This window comes from Sciurus carolinensis, chromosome 15, assembly GCF_902686445.1.
Source record: "Sciurus carolinensis chromosome 15, mSciCar1.2, whole genome shotgun sequence".
NCBI lineage: Eukaryota > Metazoa > Chordata > Mammalia > Rodentia > Sciuridae > Sciurus > Sciurus carolinensis.
In genome coordinates this window covers 74,896,526-74,914,058 of record NC_062227.1, presented here as the reverse complement: position 1 = coordinate 74,914,058, position 17,533 = coordinate 74,896,526, and the positions used below count along the sequence as shown (strand labels likewise).

The 17,533-nt window shown below is 34.1% G+C and overlaps 1 protein-coding gene and 1 non-coding gene across 3 annotated transcripts in view; one reads left to right on the top strand and one right to left on the bottom strand.

Moving 5' to 3' along the window:
* Positions 1–17,533, top strand: part of Rttn (rotatin) — a 180,533-nt gene that overhangs the window by 49,416 nt on the left and 113,584 nt on the right. For both annotated transcript variants that reach the window (XM_047526590.1, XM_047526589.1), the window contains exons 18-23: positions 1,904–2,075; positions 3,614–3,713; positions 5,235–5,323; positions 5,807–5,924; positions 10,397–10,493; positions 11,114–11,182. In XM_047526590.1, the coding sequence (XP_047382546.1) occupies positions 1,904–2,075; positions 3,614–3,713; positions 5,235–5,323; positions 5,807–5,924; positions 10,397–10,493; positions 11,114–11,182 (645 nt within the window). The remainder of the gene's footprint in view (positions 1–1,903; positions 2,076–3,613; positions 3,714–5,234; positions 5,324–5,806; positions 5,925–10,396; positions 10,494–11,113; positions 11,183–17,533) is intronic.
* LOC124965881 (U6 spliceosomal RNA) lies at positions 6,794–6,900 on the bottom strand. Its single transcript, XR_007105264.1, has one exon. It is a non-coding gene; the product is annotated as a U6 spliceosomal RNA (small nuclear RNA).

Below are 17,533 nucleotides of genomic sequence, written 5' to 3'. Positions count from 1 at the left end.
CAACCCCCATTATGGATCAGCATTCACATATCAGAGAAAACATTTGGCCTTTGGTTTTATGGGATTGGCTTATTTTGCTTAGCATGATATTCTCCAACTCTATCCATTTACCTGCAAATGCCATAATTTTGTTTTCCTTTAAGGCTGAGTAATATTCCATTGTGTATATATGCCACAGTTTCTTGATTCATTCATCTACTGAATGGCATCTGTGTTGATTCCATATCTTAGCTATTATGAATTGAACTGCTATGAACACTGATGTGGCTGCATCACTATAGTATGCAGATTTTAATAATTCAAGAAATACAAATCAAAACTACTCTAAGGTATCATCTCACTCTAGTCAGAATGGCAGTGATCAAGAATACAAGCAACAATAAGTGTTGGTGAGGATATGGAGAAAAAAGTACACTCATACATTGCTAGTGGGACTGCAAATGAGTGCAGCCACTCAGGAAAGCAATATGGAGATTCCTTAGAAAACTTGGAATGGAACCACCATTTGACCCAGCTATCCCACTCCTTGGTTTATACCCAAAAGACTGAAAATCTGCTTTACATTTTTCTGTCTCTTCTCTTCTTTGCTAGGCGTTGAAACTGTCCATATATTTAGAATCCCAAATGTTAATATAGGTACTATTTATTGGTTTGGAAGAAAGGAACAAGTACATGTGTAGCCTCTCCTTCCTCCCAATCCCCTTCTCCCTACTGGGTCTTCTGTGTTGCCCAGGCTTGTCTCAGATTCCTGGCTCAAGCAATCCTCCTATGTCACTCAGCCTCCTGAGTTGCAGGATTACAATTGTGCACCATAGCAAAACATCCAGTTTCCATGTTCTATCCTTGCTAAGTTTGCATGAGGTAACTCAGCAAATTTGAGAGGGAGAAAGTTTCCCTGACTTCTCATACCATCTTAGAGTGTGTGTTAGTCTTCTAGAGCTGAAATCTGTTAGTAATAATGTAGTAAATACCTGCTATTAGTTTCAGAAGGTGTTTGAGTGTCTCCCATTTGCTTATGAGCTGTGGTCAAATGTGGGAATGTCAACACAGACTTGGGCCCTGCCCTTCCAGAATTTGGCCTATAATTGGGAAGATAGATCTTATTATCAATTATACCTTATTATTGGTTTTAATAAAGTGAGATAAATGTTAACTAACAATTTAGGGGACTTAAAGGTGACAGGTCCACAAACAGAAGGTAACCCTTCTAGTCTGCTGGACTAAAACCTGGCAGCTTGTCCTATTACTTAAAATATGTCCCATTTCCAGGTAATTGGAGAACCTACCAGAGGAGTGACAGGTGACATATTTATTCTAGTTTTTCCCACCAGTGACCTTTGTCTACTGGATGGTTTTCTGTTTTTCAGTGCATTGTCTACTGGCATGGAGTTTTGAATTTTTTCTTGAAAACCTCTCACCTCCCCATTTAACTGATTTTAATTGTTTCATTTTACATAAAGAATTTTGAGAGGAATCTGTTTGACCCTCATATAAGAACATTTTCATAAATTGTAATAATATTATACTTTAACTACTAACTTAATTACTCTCCTAGAGATTTATATAATTATTTGGAATTTGGTCATGAATTTGGTCCTTCTTGAGATTGAAATAGATCACTAGATTTGAAGTCAGATGTTACAAATTTAATTTGCAGATTCTTATTTGTGCTGTTTAATCTCAGTGAGTTTTATTGGTAGTTCCTTATTTTGGATGTTTATTTTGAATTGAATAAATAATTGTGGTTGTATATGAAATAATTTAATGGAAAAAGGAAAATATTTTTGGCAAGGCAGTATTAATGACTAATTTGCTGTGTTGACATACAATAATTCTTGGAAATTATGGACCTTTTACATATTTTATATTATAAAGTATTGACTTAAGTACTTTGTGTTTTTAGGGTCCGTTCACTAGCTCTAAAGCTTTTAGCAGTTCATCTCACCAGTGAAGAAGGGGCTGATACAAAACGCCCTTTTATAAATGCCAGACTTCTTTCCAGAGTTACTAATCTATTTATTGTGAAGAAACCTATTGAACTCAAACTGGATGACAGAAAAGACTTGCTTATTAAGGTAACCATGACTTTTTAGTTTTTACTGTGTGATTATTTGACACATTTGTATATCACATATTTTATGTGACATTCTTCAGGATATATGTTCTGGGTGGGGACAAAGAGGTTGGTGGTGATTTAGGTGGGTTTAAATTGTGTTCTGGGTTCTTCCAACTTCTAGATACATTTGTTAGTTGACCAAGTATGTTCTGAGTGACTACTGCATACCAGGGATTATGTTCCTTTTAATTTAGTGTATATACTGGATATGTAAATTATTTTGAATAGTGTCTTAAATATAGCATAAGGTGAATTTAGTAAAAAGAAATTTTGTGATGAATTTATAATAAATATAACTAACATAAAAACTATTGGAAATTCTTCTTATGTTGGAATTGAAAAGTTGAAAAATTGAAAAGTTCTTTCGACAAAATGTTTCAGCCTCTTCATCACAAAGAAAAAAATAACATAGGATGCAGAGGCAGTTTCTCTTAAATTTTACAGTGTTTCTGAGATTTTTGTTGTTGTTGTCAGTCTTCTTTTCTAAATCTTAAATAGCTTCAGAAGTTTAGCATCCATTTCCCTGTCTTTAACCAGGGAACTGAAAGAAAAGTCTGAAGAAAGCTGATCATTATCTTCATTGATACATTCCTGTGTTTTGTAGTTTTTCATTTCACTTCAAGTTTCCAGTGTGTCAGATTTTATTTAAGATTTAAATTTAGATAAACTCTGGGTGCCGGTGCAGTTTTTTACTTTTTTTTTTTTCCTAAAGGGGAAACGCATTAGTTTTCTTCTAATCTGAATGTTAAGGGCCAGATCACAGTCCTGGTAGGAGGACTGGAGAATCTTCCTCTGACCACATACAAGGTCTGGTTGGGGAATCAGTTTGCAGTAAGCCACTGATAGTCACTTATTTGTCTTGTGTATAGTTGGGAGGAAGATGGGGAGGGAGAATCTGTCTTTAGTGAGTCCTTAGTCAGGCTCGGGCTAGATAGTAGCACTGGATGGGAGGAAGAAAGAATGTCTTTGTTGTTTTCATACTGCTGGTTTTGATATTGCAGATTCTGTGCTGCCATGAAGTGAGCCAGTATCAGTACTTGTCACTTCATTGGACCTGTCTGTTTCAGGGTCTTTCAGGAGGTAGGGAAGATAAAGGGCCAGGTCATTTTCACCTGGTGGTTTTCCAGGGCAAGAGGGAGGTCCTGAATTATAAGTTCAGGAGGCCCTTTGCAAGTTAGCCTGGTGTGATTTATAGAGATGTTGGGAAACATGGGTGTTTCCTGTCAAGTGCTCAAGGTGACTGATGATTGATTAGGTTATGAATAACTTCCTGGCAAAATGTACATTAAGAAGAGAGACCTATTGACATAATGACTTTTTGTTTTAGACCCAAAGTTATTCTCTGACCTACCACACCACTGTTCCAAATTTATATGTAAATATATCAGTTACTTAAGTAAGTTAACTTTTCCAACTTTTGGTCTTTTAGTATAAACTGTAAAATTTTATTAGAGAATTGAGCAGGTGAAAATTAACTTTTTATTTTTTGGTTTGTAGGTGGACACTGTTAAAAAGGTATATGAAATCTTCACCTCAGATGATGTTGATGTTGTTTTGAGAAAGTCAGCTGCAGAACAGTTAACTGTGATTCTGCAAGGTAATGTCTGTGCTGCTTCTGATAGAATTTGAGATTGCTGTGGGTAGTAGTGTCAGGTCTTGGAAGAGTACAATTTGTGGGTCACGTCTAGCCTGTGGCTTGTTTATTGTTTGTTTGTTGTGTTTTTTCTAGACTTCAAATTTAGAGTGGTTTTTGTATCTTTAGAATTGTTAGAAACCAAGACCAAAGAGTATATGACAGCGACCATATGTGACCAACAAAGCCTAACATATTTACTGTTTCTTTACAGAAAATGTTTGCTGGTCTGGTAGATTATCTTAATTTGATCCATAGTATGTCATTTGATAGAATTATATTCTCAAATGTTGATAGAATTCTGACAGTAAAATTTATTTCCTCTCTTCATTTACCTGGTATGCGTTGTTTTCAGTTTGTACAATTTACTCAAAATGAATCAAACAGTGTTTTTATAGATAGGTAAAATAAAAATAATGCACTGTAGTTGTTGTTTTCTTTAAGGGTTTACTTAAAATAAAACAAAACAAAACAAAACAAAAACCAGTAATGCAGGGCACAGTGGTGCACTCCTGTAATCCCAGTGGCTCAGGGGGCAGGAGGATTCTGAGTTAAAGCCAGCCTCAGCAACTTGGTGATGCCTTAAGCAACTTAGTGAGACACTGTCTTAAAATAAAAAATAAAAAGGACTGGGGATGTGGCTGAGTGGTTTAGTGTCCTTGGGTTCAGTCCTGGTACCAAAAATACGTAAACAAAACCAAAAAATACTGGGACTAATGGAAATCTTTTTTTTTTTTTTTTTTCTAAGTAGTAGTTGAAGGTAGTTACAGTGAGAGCTGCAATTCAGTATCAGTATGTGTGCGTTTGTGTTTTTTTAGTGATAATATAGAAGAAAATTTGCCTGCTAGTTGTTAACTACTTCCAACTAATTTATAAATAACTAGAGTTCCTGGTTCTAGTAACATGTGTACATGTGTATAAAAATTCTTATGACTTCTTATTACAAATGTAATATGTGAACATATTCATGTTCATATTCTTTAGAAATACATAAAGTACACTAAAATCTCTTTCCTTTATATTTGCTGTTAATAATTTGAAGACAGATTTTTTTATTGAAAAATGTTATTAGAACTCATTTGTACATTAGCTTGTGGAGAATTCTAAATATTTTGAGGTGATGAAGTTGGAAAAGAAAACAAATTGTTAGTGAAACAATATAAAGAAGATAATTTGCCATGCACAAGTAAGAGATTGTTTTGTACACTTAAAATTATAATACTCAAGAGTCTGTACTAGTTCATGCAAGTATTCTTTTTTAATTCCTTTTTGGGTTACAAAGGTAAGTTACATTACTTAAGTGTTTTCACATTTTACAGATGTATATAAAGTCAAAAGTTAAAGGTTTTTATCCTCCAATTTCAATGCCAGATGTGACTATTTTTAATAGTCTGAAAACTGTGTATACCAGTTTTACATATTTCAAAATGTTTTTAAAACTGAAAAAAGTTCTTTAAATTTTAATGACTTTTTTAAAATTTGTAGATATTAAAATGCATGCTGCAGTGAAAAAGTCATGCCTAATTGACAGGATAATTGAGTATTTAAATGAATGTGTGAGTCAAGATGGCAAGGTAAGTCTAATGTTTAATGTTTAGATGTATTTATTGGTGATGGTATTAATTCTGATACTAAATTTAGCTGAGTTTGGATGGGTACTTAGATTTTAAATCCTAAGTAATAGTCACACTATCTCATTCTTTTTTTTTTTTTTTTAAATTTCTAAAAGTGGCGTCTCTGTAAATGAAAACTAATCTTAAAATTCCTTTTAGAATATTGACCAAATTATATGTAATACTGTGTGCATGTATAAATATGTAACAACAAATCCCACCACTATGTTCATTTATAATGCATAATACAAAACACATATCCAGAAGATATGTATGTAGAAGTATAGCCATATGTAAGTAGAAGCATATATAAGCAGAAAGTAATTACTAATATTTCACATGACTTTGATGACAAAGTGTAAAGTTTAGAAGAAGATATGATACTTTTTATCTCACCTTAGGTGTGGCGAAGGTACAATAATGGTGTGTTTTCCCTCCTGCCAGGTTGTAGAATGTTTGATTCAGCCCTGCCTCACACTCCTGAGGAAAGTTCTGTGTGCGGATCCAATCATGCGTGTTTCCCTGTCACAGCAGTCTTCTCTCTTGACTCTGTTATTCAGAGGTGAATAACATAAATGCTGCTAATAATGAGACTGGTCTTAAATCTTGTGTTTATTCTTCTGTCGGTAGCATTTGCTTCCCCCGTCTTATCAATGGAACAACAAAGTCTCTTAGTATGCTGCTGAAATCTGCTCACAGTGAGAGCATTTGCTACTTCTGTGGGGGTTTCCCTGTGGTCCTGTTGCTGGGTGGGCCTTAGAGCTGGACCTAGAGCTAGAGATGCTGATTCCGTTGCTTACTCTTTGTGACTTATGTAGACCAGCCCTTTGGTGCTCAGGTGCGAAACTTTGGTCTGTAAAGAAGTAAAGCTATAGCTGCTGCCATTACTTTCCCCCACCCCACCTTTTTTTTTTTTTTTTCCCCCAGTATCTGTTTCCTTTTTTCTTGTTTTGCTTCTACTGTCAGATTCTGGAACCTTTCTTGAGGTAGCCAGTGATGTTATGAGACTAGCATCAAGGTTATAAATCCAACCTGTGAGAGATGGAAAATAGACCATCCTGAGAGACTCTAAGGATTTATTCTATTTAAATTTTTAAATGTGATATTGGGGAAAGAAAGTCTGTTTTAGTTTAATAATGTGTGTAGAACAATCTTATGTAGTTGCGTCTTTTCTGACTGTTCTCAAGATACCTTGGTAATGTTCTATAGTATTTTATTTCCCAAAGGTTTAGATCGTTGTTTTTATTTTTATTTTTATTTTTTATTGTAAACAAATGGGGTACAACTCATTTCTCTGGTTGTACATGAAGTAGAGGCGTACCATTTGTGTAATCATACACTTACATAGGGTAATGATGTTCGATTCTTTCTGTTATTTTTCCTCCTCCCCCGCCCCTATTACCCCTCTCTCCGTCTGTAAAGTCCCTCCTTAAAATTATGGAATGCTTCATGAATTTGCATGTAATCCTTGTGCAGGGGCCATGCTAATCTTCTCTGTATCGTTCCAATTTTAGTATATGTGCTGCCGAAGCGAGCTCTAGATCATGTTTTTAAATATTCTACATGAGGCATCTTGGTCAAATATCTTATGTTGGAGATAAATGAGATTTATGTTCAAAATATGTAATTAGAATATAGTAATTGCATGAAAGTGTTATTTTTTCCTGATGATTTCTGCTGCTCAAGTGAATTGGACATAGTTTATATAAGTTTATTTGGTAAAAGTCCAAATCAAATAACAGACATATTGTGTTTAGGCTTATAAAATTTTCCGTGGAATGTGAAATTTTTATAAGGTTAAATTAGACTAATCATCTGAAAGAGCTGTGATTGAATTTCTAGTTCTTCTTAGTTGTGTTAATAACTGTCTTCCTTTTAACTTATTCAGTTGAATTTAGCCTCTAGTTTTACCTTTCATTTATAATTTTTGCTTGCATTTTATAATCAATGAATTTACCAGTACCTGTTGAATTCACCAGTACCTCTTGAATTCAGAAGCATGGTAGTGTAATCTGTAAGCCCTTTAGTATTTAACAATTTCTCTATATCATCAGTGTTTATGAAAAATACTTCAATGAATCTGAGCATGAATTACAATATCTCTCATTAATGGATTAGTTTCAGGACAAAATTAATTTTTCAACTAACTGCCCAACCAGAAAAATCCAACCCTCAGTAAACATTTATTGAACACATATTATGTGTTAGGTACAGTGGTTGGCCTTTGGGTTCTATTGATAAAAATGGCAAATGGGTCCTCAGGGATCATATAATAGAGATTTTGGTAAATAAATATAAAACACAGTATATGAATACCCGGCACCAGAGGAAAATACTGGGTAGATCAGGTGATGGAAAAACATCAGATAATGCTTCCAGGAAATGTGTTTCTAAGTCTGAACTTCTGAAATGAATGGGAGTTCAGATAGAGGGGATTGACTGCCAAAGAGAGGGAGACCTGGTTTTATGTGAGAAATAATGATGCGTTTAATGTGGTTGGTGGGGAACAACTGGGTTTGGAGAGTTCTGGGGAAATGGTGGAATGACACAAGGAGGTCACTTCATGCTGAGACTGCAGGTCTTATTAAATGGCAGTGAGAAGCCAGTGAAGGTTGTAAACGGGAATACATACTTAAGGAAGATTATTCTTCGGTAGTGGAAAACAGATTGAAGGGGTATAATGAATAAGCTCTTAGACACCATGCTTTGAATTACAAATTGTCATGACAGAAGCCATTACCATATTTTAGGAATAGAAATTAACTTAGACATCATTTATTACACCATCACAGAGTGAGGAAATTGAGGACTGGAGAGATTAGCAATTTGGCCAAAGTCATAACCAGATATATGGTAGAGGCAGAATAACTCAGACTTCTGATCTCTGTGTTTTAAGGTATGACACACACATCCCATTTTCATTATAAAGTATCATATAATGCACATACAAATTAAAGTTCTGAAAATTTTTATTTTCTCCTTTTATTAGCTCCAGAGAAGAATATTCTAATAATCATTGGCCAAGTGTTATCTGGAGTAAACTTTTCTATATTTACATTTTGTACTTTCCAAACTGTATACTTCACTATTGTATTGCTTCCTTTTTTCAACTAAAAATATATCTTGAATATCTTTCCATATTATCACATATAAATCTACTTTCTTAAAAATGAAAACCTATAAAGCAACTGTATGGTGCTTCAGAGTTTCAGTTTGCTCTTTTACTGGACACTTGTTGCAGGTTTTTCAACATGACAGTAGCATTTGCATGATCATCTTTGTGCGTATGTTGTGACCTATGTTATCAGCACTGGGAAATTCGTCTCCAGATCTTTCTCGTTAGTGGTGCTGAAAAGGCTTCTTTCTCAACTCTGCTACCCCTGAATGTCTCATTTCAAATTTTTCTTTATTATTATAGATGAAAATAATATCTCATTATTATGTGTCTATTTATTTTAGAGCAGTTCATTATCTTTTTATATATTTTCAATTTTCTGATTTTTGAATTGCCTATTTTTCAGGTGTATTTGATTTCTTTTTAGTGACTCAGGGTTACTTTTATAACACACACACACACATATATATATATATATATATATATATATATATATACACCCTTATGCTTGTTTTTAATTTTCTTCCAATCTTTCTGTCATTTCTTACATATCGTATTTTAAACCAGAAATAAATTTAAATATGTTGTGGAAAATATGTTTTTCTGTTAGGGCAGTTGTTTTTTGTCATTTTTCTGAATAGGAGCTTTTCTAATTCCAGAATGGCCAAGTTGCTAATAAATGATGTCTAAGTTAATTCCTAATCCTGAAGTATAATAACGGCTTCTGTCATGACATAAAATTTGAAATTCAAACCATGGTGTCTGAGCGGTTACTTAACTATTATACTTCTTCAGTCTATTTTCTGTGCTGCCATATACTCCTGTACTTTCTCCTAATATGTTCAAAATATTGTTTAAAAAATTCTTTATCTAGAATTAATTTGGGTATATAGTGTAAGCTACAGATCTAAATCTGTTTGTTACCCAAATCATGGGCAATTGTATTCTAGCAATTTCTTAGGTATTTGGAAATTTTTTGACTTATTTTAACTCCACTGAGAAAATGTTTATCATAGATTAAAATCTTACATGATTCCCCATTACTTTATTTTGTAGATTATTGGGATGTTTTTATTATGCCAGTTTATAATGCTATTTTCTTGCATTTAGGAAAATATCTTCTTTTAAAACTAATTTCTAAAAAAAAACCAAAGAAACTAATTTCTTGTTTCTTCTTCCCTGATTTTGCAAGTTTTGTAGTATGTTATTACTTACTGGAATAATACCATTCCTGTTTGCTTAGAATACGGTAGATTTCAGGCACTGAAATTGGGAGCATTGTAGAATAGAAGCTGAGGCTTATTGATGCTAAAGGGTTTCACCGGACCGTTTAACTTGATAGGAAGTGGTGGTGTGCTTAGCATTGTGTCTTTTAGTACAGACCATGTCCCTTTCCATCATATGGCCACGGTAAACAGGAAACAAAACCAGAACAACAGCATAGCTTTAAACACAGTGTTTTAAAATTGACTCCAAGTTCTAAGGTTACATGTTTGTAGTACAGACAACAGTTACAATACAGAGGACCTTTTAGTGAGAAAATTTTATTTGGAATTAAATGATTTGGCAGAGCTCTCCTGGAAAATGTCAGTTTGCTTCTGTGATTACCTAAAACCATACAGTATTTAGTGAGTGGGTCTCAGGTATCACTCCTAGGCCAGCATTGTCTGCATTCTCTGGAACTTACTAGAAATTCAGGTAGGCAGGCTCCACCTTCAGCAGACTGAATTAGAAACTGCTTAATAAGCCCTCCAAGTGATTTTCATACATTTGACCGTTTGAGAGCCAGAGTTTTAGTGATGTCAGTTTTTCTTGGATAATGCTGCATATCTCTTCCCTTCAAATTAAGATATTTTAAATTTGAAGTTCATTCTTTCTGGAAGTAAAAATATAAAGTTACATTCCTTTCTATTCTTCAGTATCCTTGATATTTAATGAAGATTCTACTATAGTGACAGAAGTTGGAGCATTGTTTTGTCTTCTGTTATTCGATGAAGTATCAAGAATGGACATGTGGTGAGATGCAAGAATTTGTGTGTTTTTTATTCTTAAGTGTTTAAGGTTTTGCTGCAGTCTTATGTAATAGTACATGGAACTTTTTAAATTTTGAGACTTTCCATGCTGAACATATGTTCTATGATTTTTGGTTTGAGTAAGCAGTTATTAGAAAGCCAATTTGGTCAAAAGGTCTCTCTGAAATTTTAGTTTTGAATATTTGTAAATATAAAATTGAAAAATCGCTGTAGTGATTTTTGTCATGAATATATTTTTAGTACATATCTTCAACCTTGTTGATTTTTCTTTAATGTTTTATTACTTAAAAATATGAGAAAATGTTTAGTATAATAATATCTGATTAATATTGATCTTGAGCAGCATCAGTGGGAAGGGGCACATTGAGTCCACCTACTAGTATACCCACTTCATTATGTGCATTGTTTACTATATGAGATTTTAAAAGGAAAGCACAACTTACTCTTCATAAGCAAATTCAAGTAGTAGCAAACATGTAACTATACTAAATGATCGATCCAGTTGAAGTCTTGATTTCATTTTTAGTCAAAGAAGTAAAATAGGTTATTGTTAGATTAAACTTAGGTCTAAATTGTTTCTTTTCATTTTTCTTTTATAAATAGGTCTATTAATCCTACCAGTAAGCCTTCTTTGTCATCAGTCTTCAGTTTGCCTGTTTCAATTTTTAGAAGGTAAAGGATTTATTTCTATGATTTTCTTGAAGGATGAATTATTGTTACCTAAGAGAAAACACTATTTGGCACAGTTTCCATTTAGCATGTAAGTCATCTAACTTGTAGTGCTTTCATATATACTTCACAGTTGTGCTTGGGAGGTTTCAGTATGTATATGTCCCCTGCACCAACTTTTTGCTTTGGTACTGTTCACATTTTCAGAGAAGTTGGAAGAACTATACAGTGCATACCTGCATACCATACCTTGAGCCCTGAGTCATCAGTTGTTAACTCCTGGGTCTAGTTGCTTTCTCCCCTCTAATAATAGACTGCTACTAGCTTCCTCGTTACCGTCTACCACCCCAAATGTAATTTGTTTAAAATTTCTTTATTGTAGATTATTTTTGCTGGTTTTTGAACTTTTACAGAGTACATTCTTGGATTCAGCTTCTTTTGCTGGACTAGAAGGGATTTATCTATGTCTTTGTGTGACACAGTAGTGGGGTCCTTTTCACTGCTGTGTAGCAGTCTGTATAAGAATGTACAACATTTATATTTACCATTCTATCATTGATGGACACTTGTTTTGTTTCCTATTTTGTGCTATTATGAATAAAAACACATCATTGCTGTGCAATGATGAGGAAGTTTAAGTTTGTAAATACTACCTAAAAGTCGGTTGTTCTGTTTTACTTTCCCATAAGTAGTGTAAGAGCACTAGCGGCCTACATCCTCAATATCCTTGGTATTTGTATCACCAGTCTCAGTAGTATTTGGGTTTTGCTTAATCAAAAACTCACGAGACTACAATAGTCATGCTTAGAACGATATTCAACATGTGGGTGCTGAGAGCTGCCCTGACTTAGAATCTCCATATTCCAAATAGAAAATATGTTCCATAGTGAGTGTGTCACGGGTGTAGTTTCTAGGTCCTTACAAGGTGAATCACAGCATCCCATGTTGTTTAGAGCTGTGTCTTCCCCTCCTGTAGTTACATTTTACTCCAGATCTCCTCTTCCAGATACAGGGTCACTTTCACCATCAGGAAAGCAGCTTAGTAAATTGCTGACATTCCTAGTCTGTGTTTTCCCTGGGGAAAAAAGCCAGAGACTTGGCTCAAGATAAAATTTATCCATAGAGAGAAAGAATTTTTATTATTCCTTTACTCACAGTATCGTCACTTAAAAAAATTCTTCCCTCCTGGTGGATGTGTAGTGCTGTCTCAAGTTGGTCACGATGTATTACCCTTGGCATGTTGTTATTTTCTTTCTTCTGTGTTCTGTAGACTTATTTTACTGTTCATTTTCCAGCTTATCAGAAGGTTGATTATTATTAACCTTCTTTTCATTAAAGCCACCAGAATTTCTAAATAGGGCTTTAGGTGTATTCCACAGATTGGTATACTATATTATCTTTTAGTTAAAATATTTTCTAATTTCACTGTGATTTCTTCAACTCTTGGGTCAAAATTAGTAAAAATTTAGTTTATAATTTATAACAGTATTTTCTAGTTATCTTACTGACATCTAGCTTAATACTAGTGTCTTCAGAAAATGTTTTCTATGATTTTAAACTTGTGGAATTTGTTGAATTTTGCTTTATGACCCAGCATATGGGCTATTCACTAAATGCTCCACACTTACTTGAAAATGATAATGTATGTTCACCAGTTGTTGGGTGCATCAGTCTATACATAGCAAGCAGGTTAAGTTTGTTAATTGTGTTGTTCAGAGCTTCCTTATGTAAAATCTATTTTTCTGTAGACTTTGTCATATATCAAGTTCTTTCAGTTCCCAGAGAAACACATTTAAAATCTTCTGCCAAGACTTCGTATTTGTCAGTTCTTGCTGTCTATATTTTGAGACTATGTATAAATCATATAAATATTTTGGTGTTTTTATATCTTTCTAATGGGTTGTTTCCTATCATTAAAAAATGTACCTCTTTAACTCTGGAATGCTTCTTCATATAGAATCCACTTTATCTGTTATAGTATTGCTTCACCAGCTTTTATTTGGCTAATGATTTGCATGATATATTATTTCATTCTTGTGGTTTTACTATTCTCTGTCCTTAAGTTTAAGTTGTTCTTTTAAAAAGACGTGTATTGTTCAGTTGGATGATATTTACTTTTTAAATGGAGTATCTTAATGCATTTTACATTTACTGTAATTACTAATGATTTTGGATACAAATCTGTTATCTTGCTATTTTCTCTTTGTCTAATGTGTCTTTTTTCTTTGTTTCTTCTCTTGTTTTCTTGGATCAATTTTTAAAATTACTGCATTTTTCAACTGTTAGCTTTGGTCATGCATTCATTCATATATTGTATATTATATATTATTTCTGTATATTATTTTATATAGATTTGTATTTTATAAACTATAATATAGAGATTATAGTTATGCCTTGAATACAAATTAGTGTTTTTACCATATCCCAAAGTACAGACTTTAGAAAATTAATTGCTCATTTCCTTTTTTTCTATTATCAAATATTGAAATTCTACATATATTTTAAATTCTCCAAGACATTATTGTAATTGTTATATGCAGTACCTACTCATTTATGTGTTAGTTCTATCTGTTACTCTTCATTCCTTCTTGGGTTTCTTTGCCTCCATCTGAGATTTCTTCCTCCTTCTTTTTTGAAGAACTTCTTTTATATCTTAATTTAGCCATTATATTAACACTAATGATTTCCTTAAGGGTCTTTTTTTTTTTTTAATCTAAAAATCATTTTGGCAAATTGTGGTGGCTCATGCCTATAACCCCAGGGACTCACTAGCTGAGGCAAGAGGATTGCAATTTAGAGGCTAGCCTCAGTGAGATCTTGTCTCAAAAAAAATGTTTCAGTTTTAAAGAACATTTTTTACTAGGCATAGAATTTTGGGTTGGCATTAGGAATCGATTCTTTGTTGAAACATTTGCTGTCAAGTTTTATTGTTGCTTTTTTGATGGAATTTATTCTTTGGGACCCTTAATTCTTCCTTCATCTAGGGCTACAGTGCTTTGCATATTTATTTTTAAAGCAATTATTTATGTGTGAGTTGTTCTTTGTTTTTTTTTTCTGCCTCCTTTTAAGATTTTCTTTTTTTGTGGGCCTAGGAATAATCTTTTCATATTTATTTTGTTTGATATTCATATGGCTTGTTGAATTAAAGTAAATGTTCTTTATATGATTTGAAAATTTTTTAGCTAATATCTTTGTTTTTATTTTCTTTTATAGTACTGGAGATATAACCCAGGGCACTCTATATTTTTTGAGACAGGGTCTTCCTAAGTTCAGTCTGGGCTTGAACTTGTGATGGTCCTGACTCAGCCTAGGGTAGCTGGGATCACAGGAGTGTGCCATGATGCCTCACTAATTGGTATGTTTTTAGAGTTAGCTGCTTTGCTTATTCTTTTAATTCTTCCTGGGATGTAGGTGACGTGCATTCAAGATCATGTCACTGTGTTAAAAGAAAAAATATTAGATAAGATAAACAAGTTTGAGCAAAGAATGGTTCATGAATTGGCAGCACTTAGAACTAGGAAGAGGTTCAGAGGATGCTGTTGGAGCAGCGTGGGCAGTGAGCTTTCATAGCTGAAGCAGAAGTAAGATGAAGTACATGTGATTGGTTCATTGGCAGTTTCTGATTGGCATAGCCTTTGGTTTCCATTTATTGTTTATGCTGGACTTTGGTTTGCTATGTAGGTACCTAAAAGAGCCAGAGGCTGGTGGCCTTCCAACAAGAACTTTCAACTACTGTGTCCTATATATGATATCCTTTCTGTATTTTCTATTTTTCCTCCTTTTATTGCAGTCTGATTATTTTCTCAAAACCAATCTTCCAGTACTTTTCTGTTTTTTTCAGTACTGGGGATTGAACACAGGGGTGCTCTATCCCTGAGCTGCATTCCTAGCACCCGTGCCCCTTTGTTTTAATTAATTTATTTTTTATTTTGAGATAGAATCTAAGTTGCTGGGGCTGGCTTCTAACTTGTGATCTTCCTACATCAACTTCTCTCGAGTTATTGGGATTACAGGCTTGTGCCACTATGTCCAGCCCTTTTCTGCAGTGGCTGATGTAACATTAAATTCATATATTGAGTTTTGAATTTGTTGTATTTTTCATTTATAAAACTTCAATTAGAGTTTTTTATTCATTTTTGTTCTCTGATGAAATTTTCCAGCGTAAATGTGTTTTTCTTGAACACATTTAATATAATCACCTTAAAGTTTTTGTCTGTAACTTCAATATCTGTGTCATGTGTGGTCTATAGGACTGTTATAGTAGACTTTTTAAAAAAGTCATTTTGTATTAGTCAGCTTCATGTTACCATAACAAAATGCCTGAGATAATTAACTTGTAAAAGAAAGGTTTATTTTGGCTCATGGTTTTGGAGGTTTCAGTTCAAGATTGGTGGCACCATTTGCTTTGGGCCTCTGGTGAGGGTATCACATCATGGCAGGAGTGTGTGTCAGAGCAAAACCACTTACATTATGAGCCAAGGAAGAATGAGGAAGCCAAGGAGACGGGGATCCCACAATTTCCTTTGAGGAAACAGACACAGTGACCTAAGGACCTTATATTAGGTCTCACTTCCTGAACATTCCATCCATTCCTGATAGTGCTGACCTGGGAACCAAGCTTTCAGCCCACAGACCTCCAGGATACATTCATCTTCAAACTGTAATACATTTTGTTCTGTCTCTGGCAAGGCTAACAATTTTTGATCAAACACTGCATATAGCAAATGAAAAATTATAGACTACGGATATGTTCTATTCCTTCACAGAAGACTTAATTTTTTCTTGGCACTAGTTACATTATGGTAGGTGAGTTCAGTTTAATCGGAGATTGAACTGAGCTGATTCAGGGTTTGGTTTCATTCTTTGTAAAGGCTAGTCTGTTTGTGGTTTGCTCTGTATTCTAAGCGTAATCCTTAAGGAATTTAAACTGATGGGCTAGGATGTTCACCAGCTCACTCCTTGGCAAGTCTTAAACATCAATTTTTGAATCTCTAGCCCTATTTGGCCTCCAGAAGTTCTGAACTGCTGCTTTCTCCTTGTTCCATGAGTCTGGGCTTTCGCTGTGTTCAGAAAATACTATATGGTATAAAGCTTTGAAGAATATAAGACTTAGCTTTTCTAGTTGGTCTCATTAGGGAGTTAATTTGATCAGTACAGACTTTTCATTCATACCTGGAAGTGGAAAGAATTATCTTGATTAACTTTTTCTAGAAGAGTCTTTCCCTCCTGCCCTCTTTTCTTCTTTTCTTTATTAGGTTGACTCTTTTAGGGTATGTAGATCAACTTTGTACAGATTATCCCACAGCGTGAACGTATATGATCATTTTCTTATACTGGTGCTGCTAAGGTGAATCACTTGATGGTGATGCCAGCTCTCAGTGAAAAAGGTGTGTTTTTCCTGTGAAAATGACACTCAGACCTGTAAATATCCTGTAGCCTAAGCCTTTCACCATTTGTTTTACATCCTTTGATGATCCTTTCTGTATCCATAATTTCTTTAGGGGTTGCACAAAGTGATCTAATCCTGTTGATTCTTCAACACTTGTTAGATAACATTTTCCCCTTCCATCCCCTTGTTGGAATATTACTATGGATTTTTCACGTTCTGTAAAAAATGCCAGCCATTATCTTGATTATTCTTTCAATGATCAAGTCATTCTCATTTATCTAGTGCAAGTCCTTTATTATAATAGTCCCCTGTGTCCTTTTGGCATGGTCCCATAAATCCTTCAATTCGTCCCTGCTTTCTGGCATAAAGAGATTCCCAAGGTACACCTTTGATTTCCATGTTTTAGACCAGCATTAGCTATTTCTCTAAGGAGCCCTGGTGGCTTTTCATGAATGGGGATTTGGGGGTGAGGAGTGAGAGAAGAATGGAGGAATTTTATTTAGATTATGTAGAAGGAAATGAGTAGGGGTATGAAAAATGGTGGAATGAGACAGACATTATTACCCTATGTACATGTATGATTACACAAATGGTCTGAATCTACATCATGCACAACCATAGAAATGAAATGAGGCACCCCATTTGTGTACAATGAATCAAAATGCAGTCTGTAAAAAATTAAAAAATAATTTAATGCTGGGGAAAAATTCCAACTAAAAATATCTTTACTTATTAAATTATGCAGCTAATTGGTATATAGAATCATGTCTGAGCTTCTTTTATTGGGGTACATGAAGTCAAAAAACATACTTGGGTGTCTCTTAGAACTCTTACCCAATTTTATTTATCTAATATCAGTCATAAAGATGTGGACAGAGATTTGGGATCTGTTTTATTAGTAAAAATATTTTAACATATGTTAAGCATTGCTGTCCTGTTAAACACTTAAATTAACTTTGATTTAA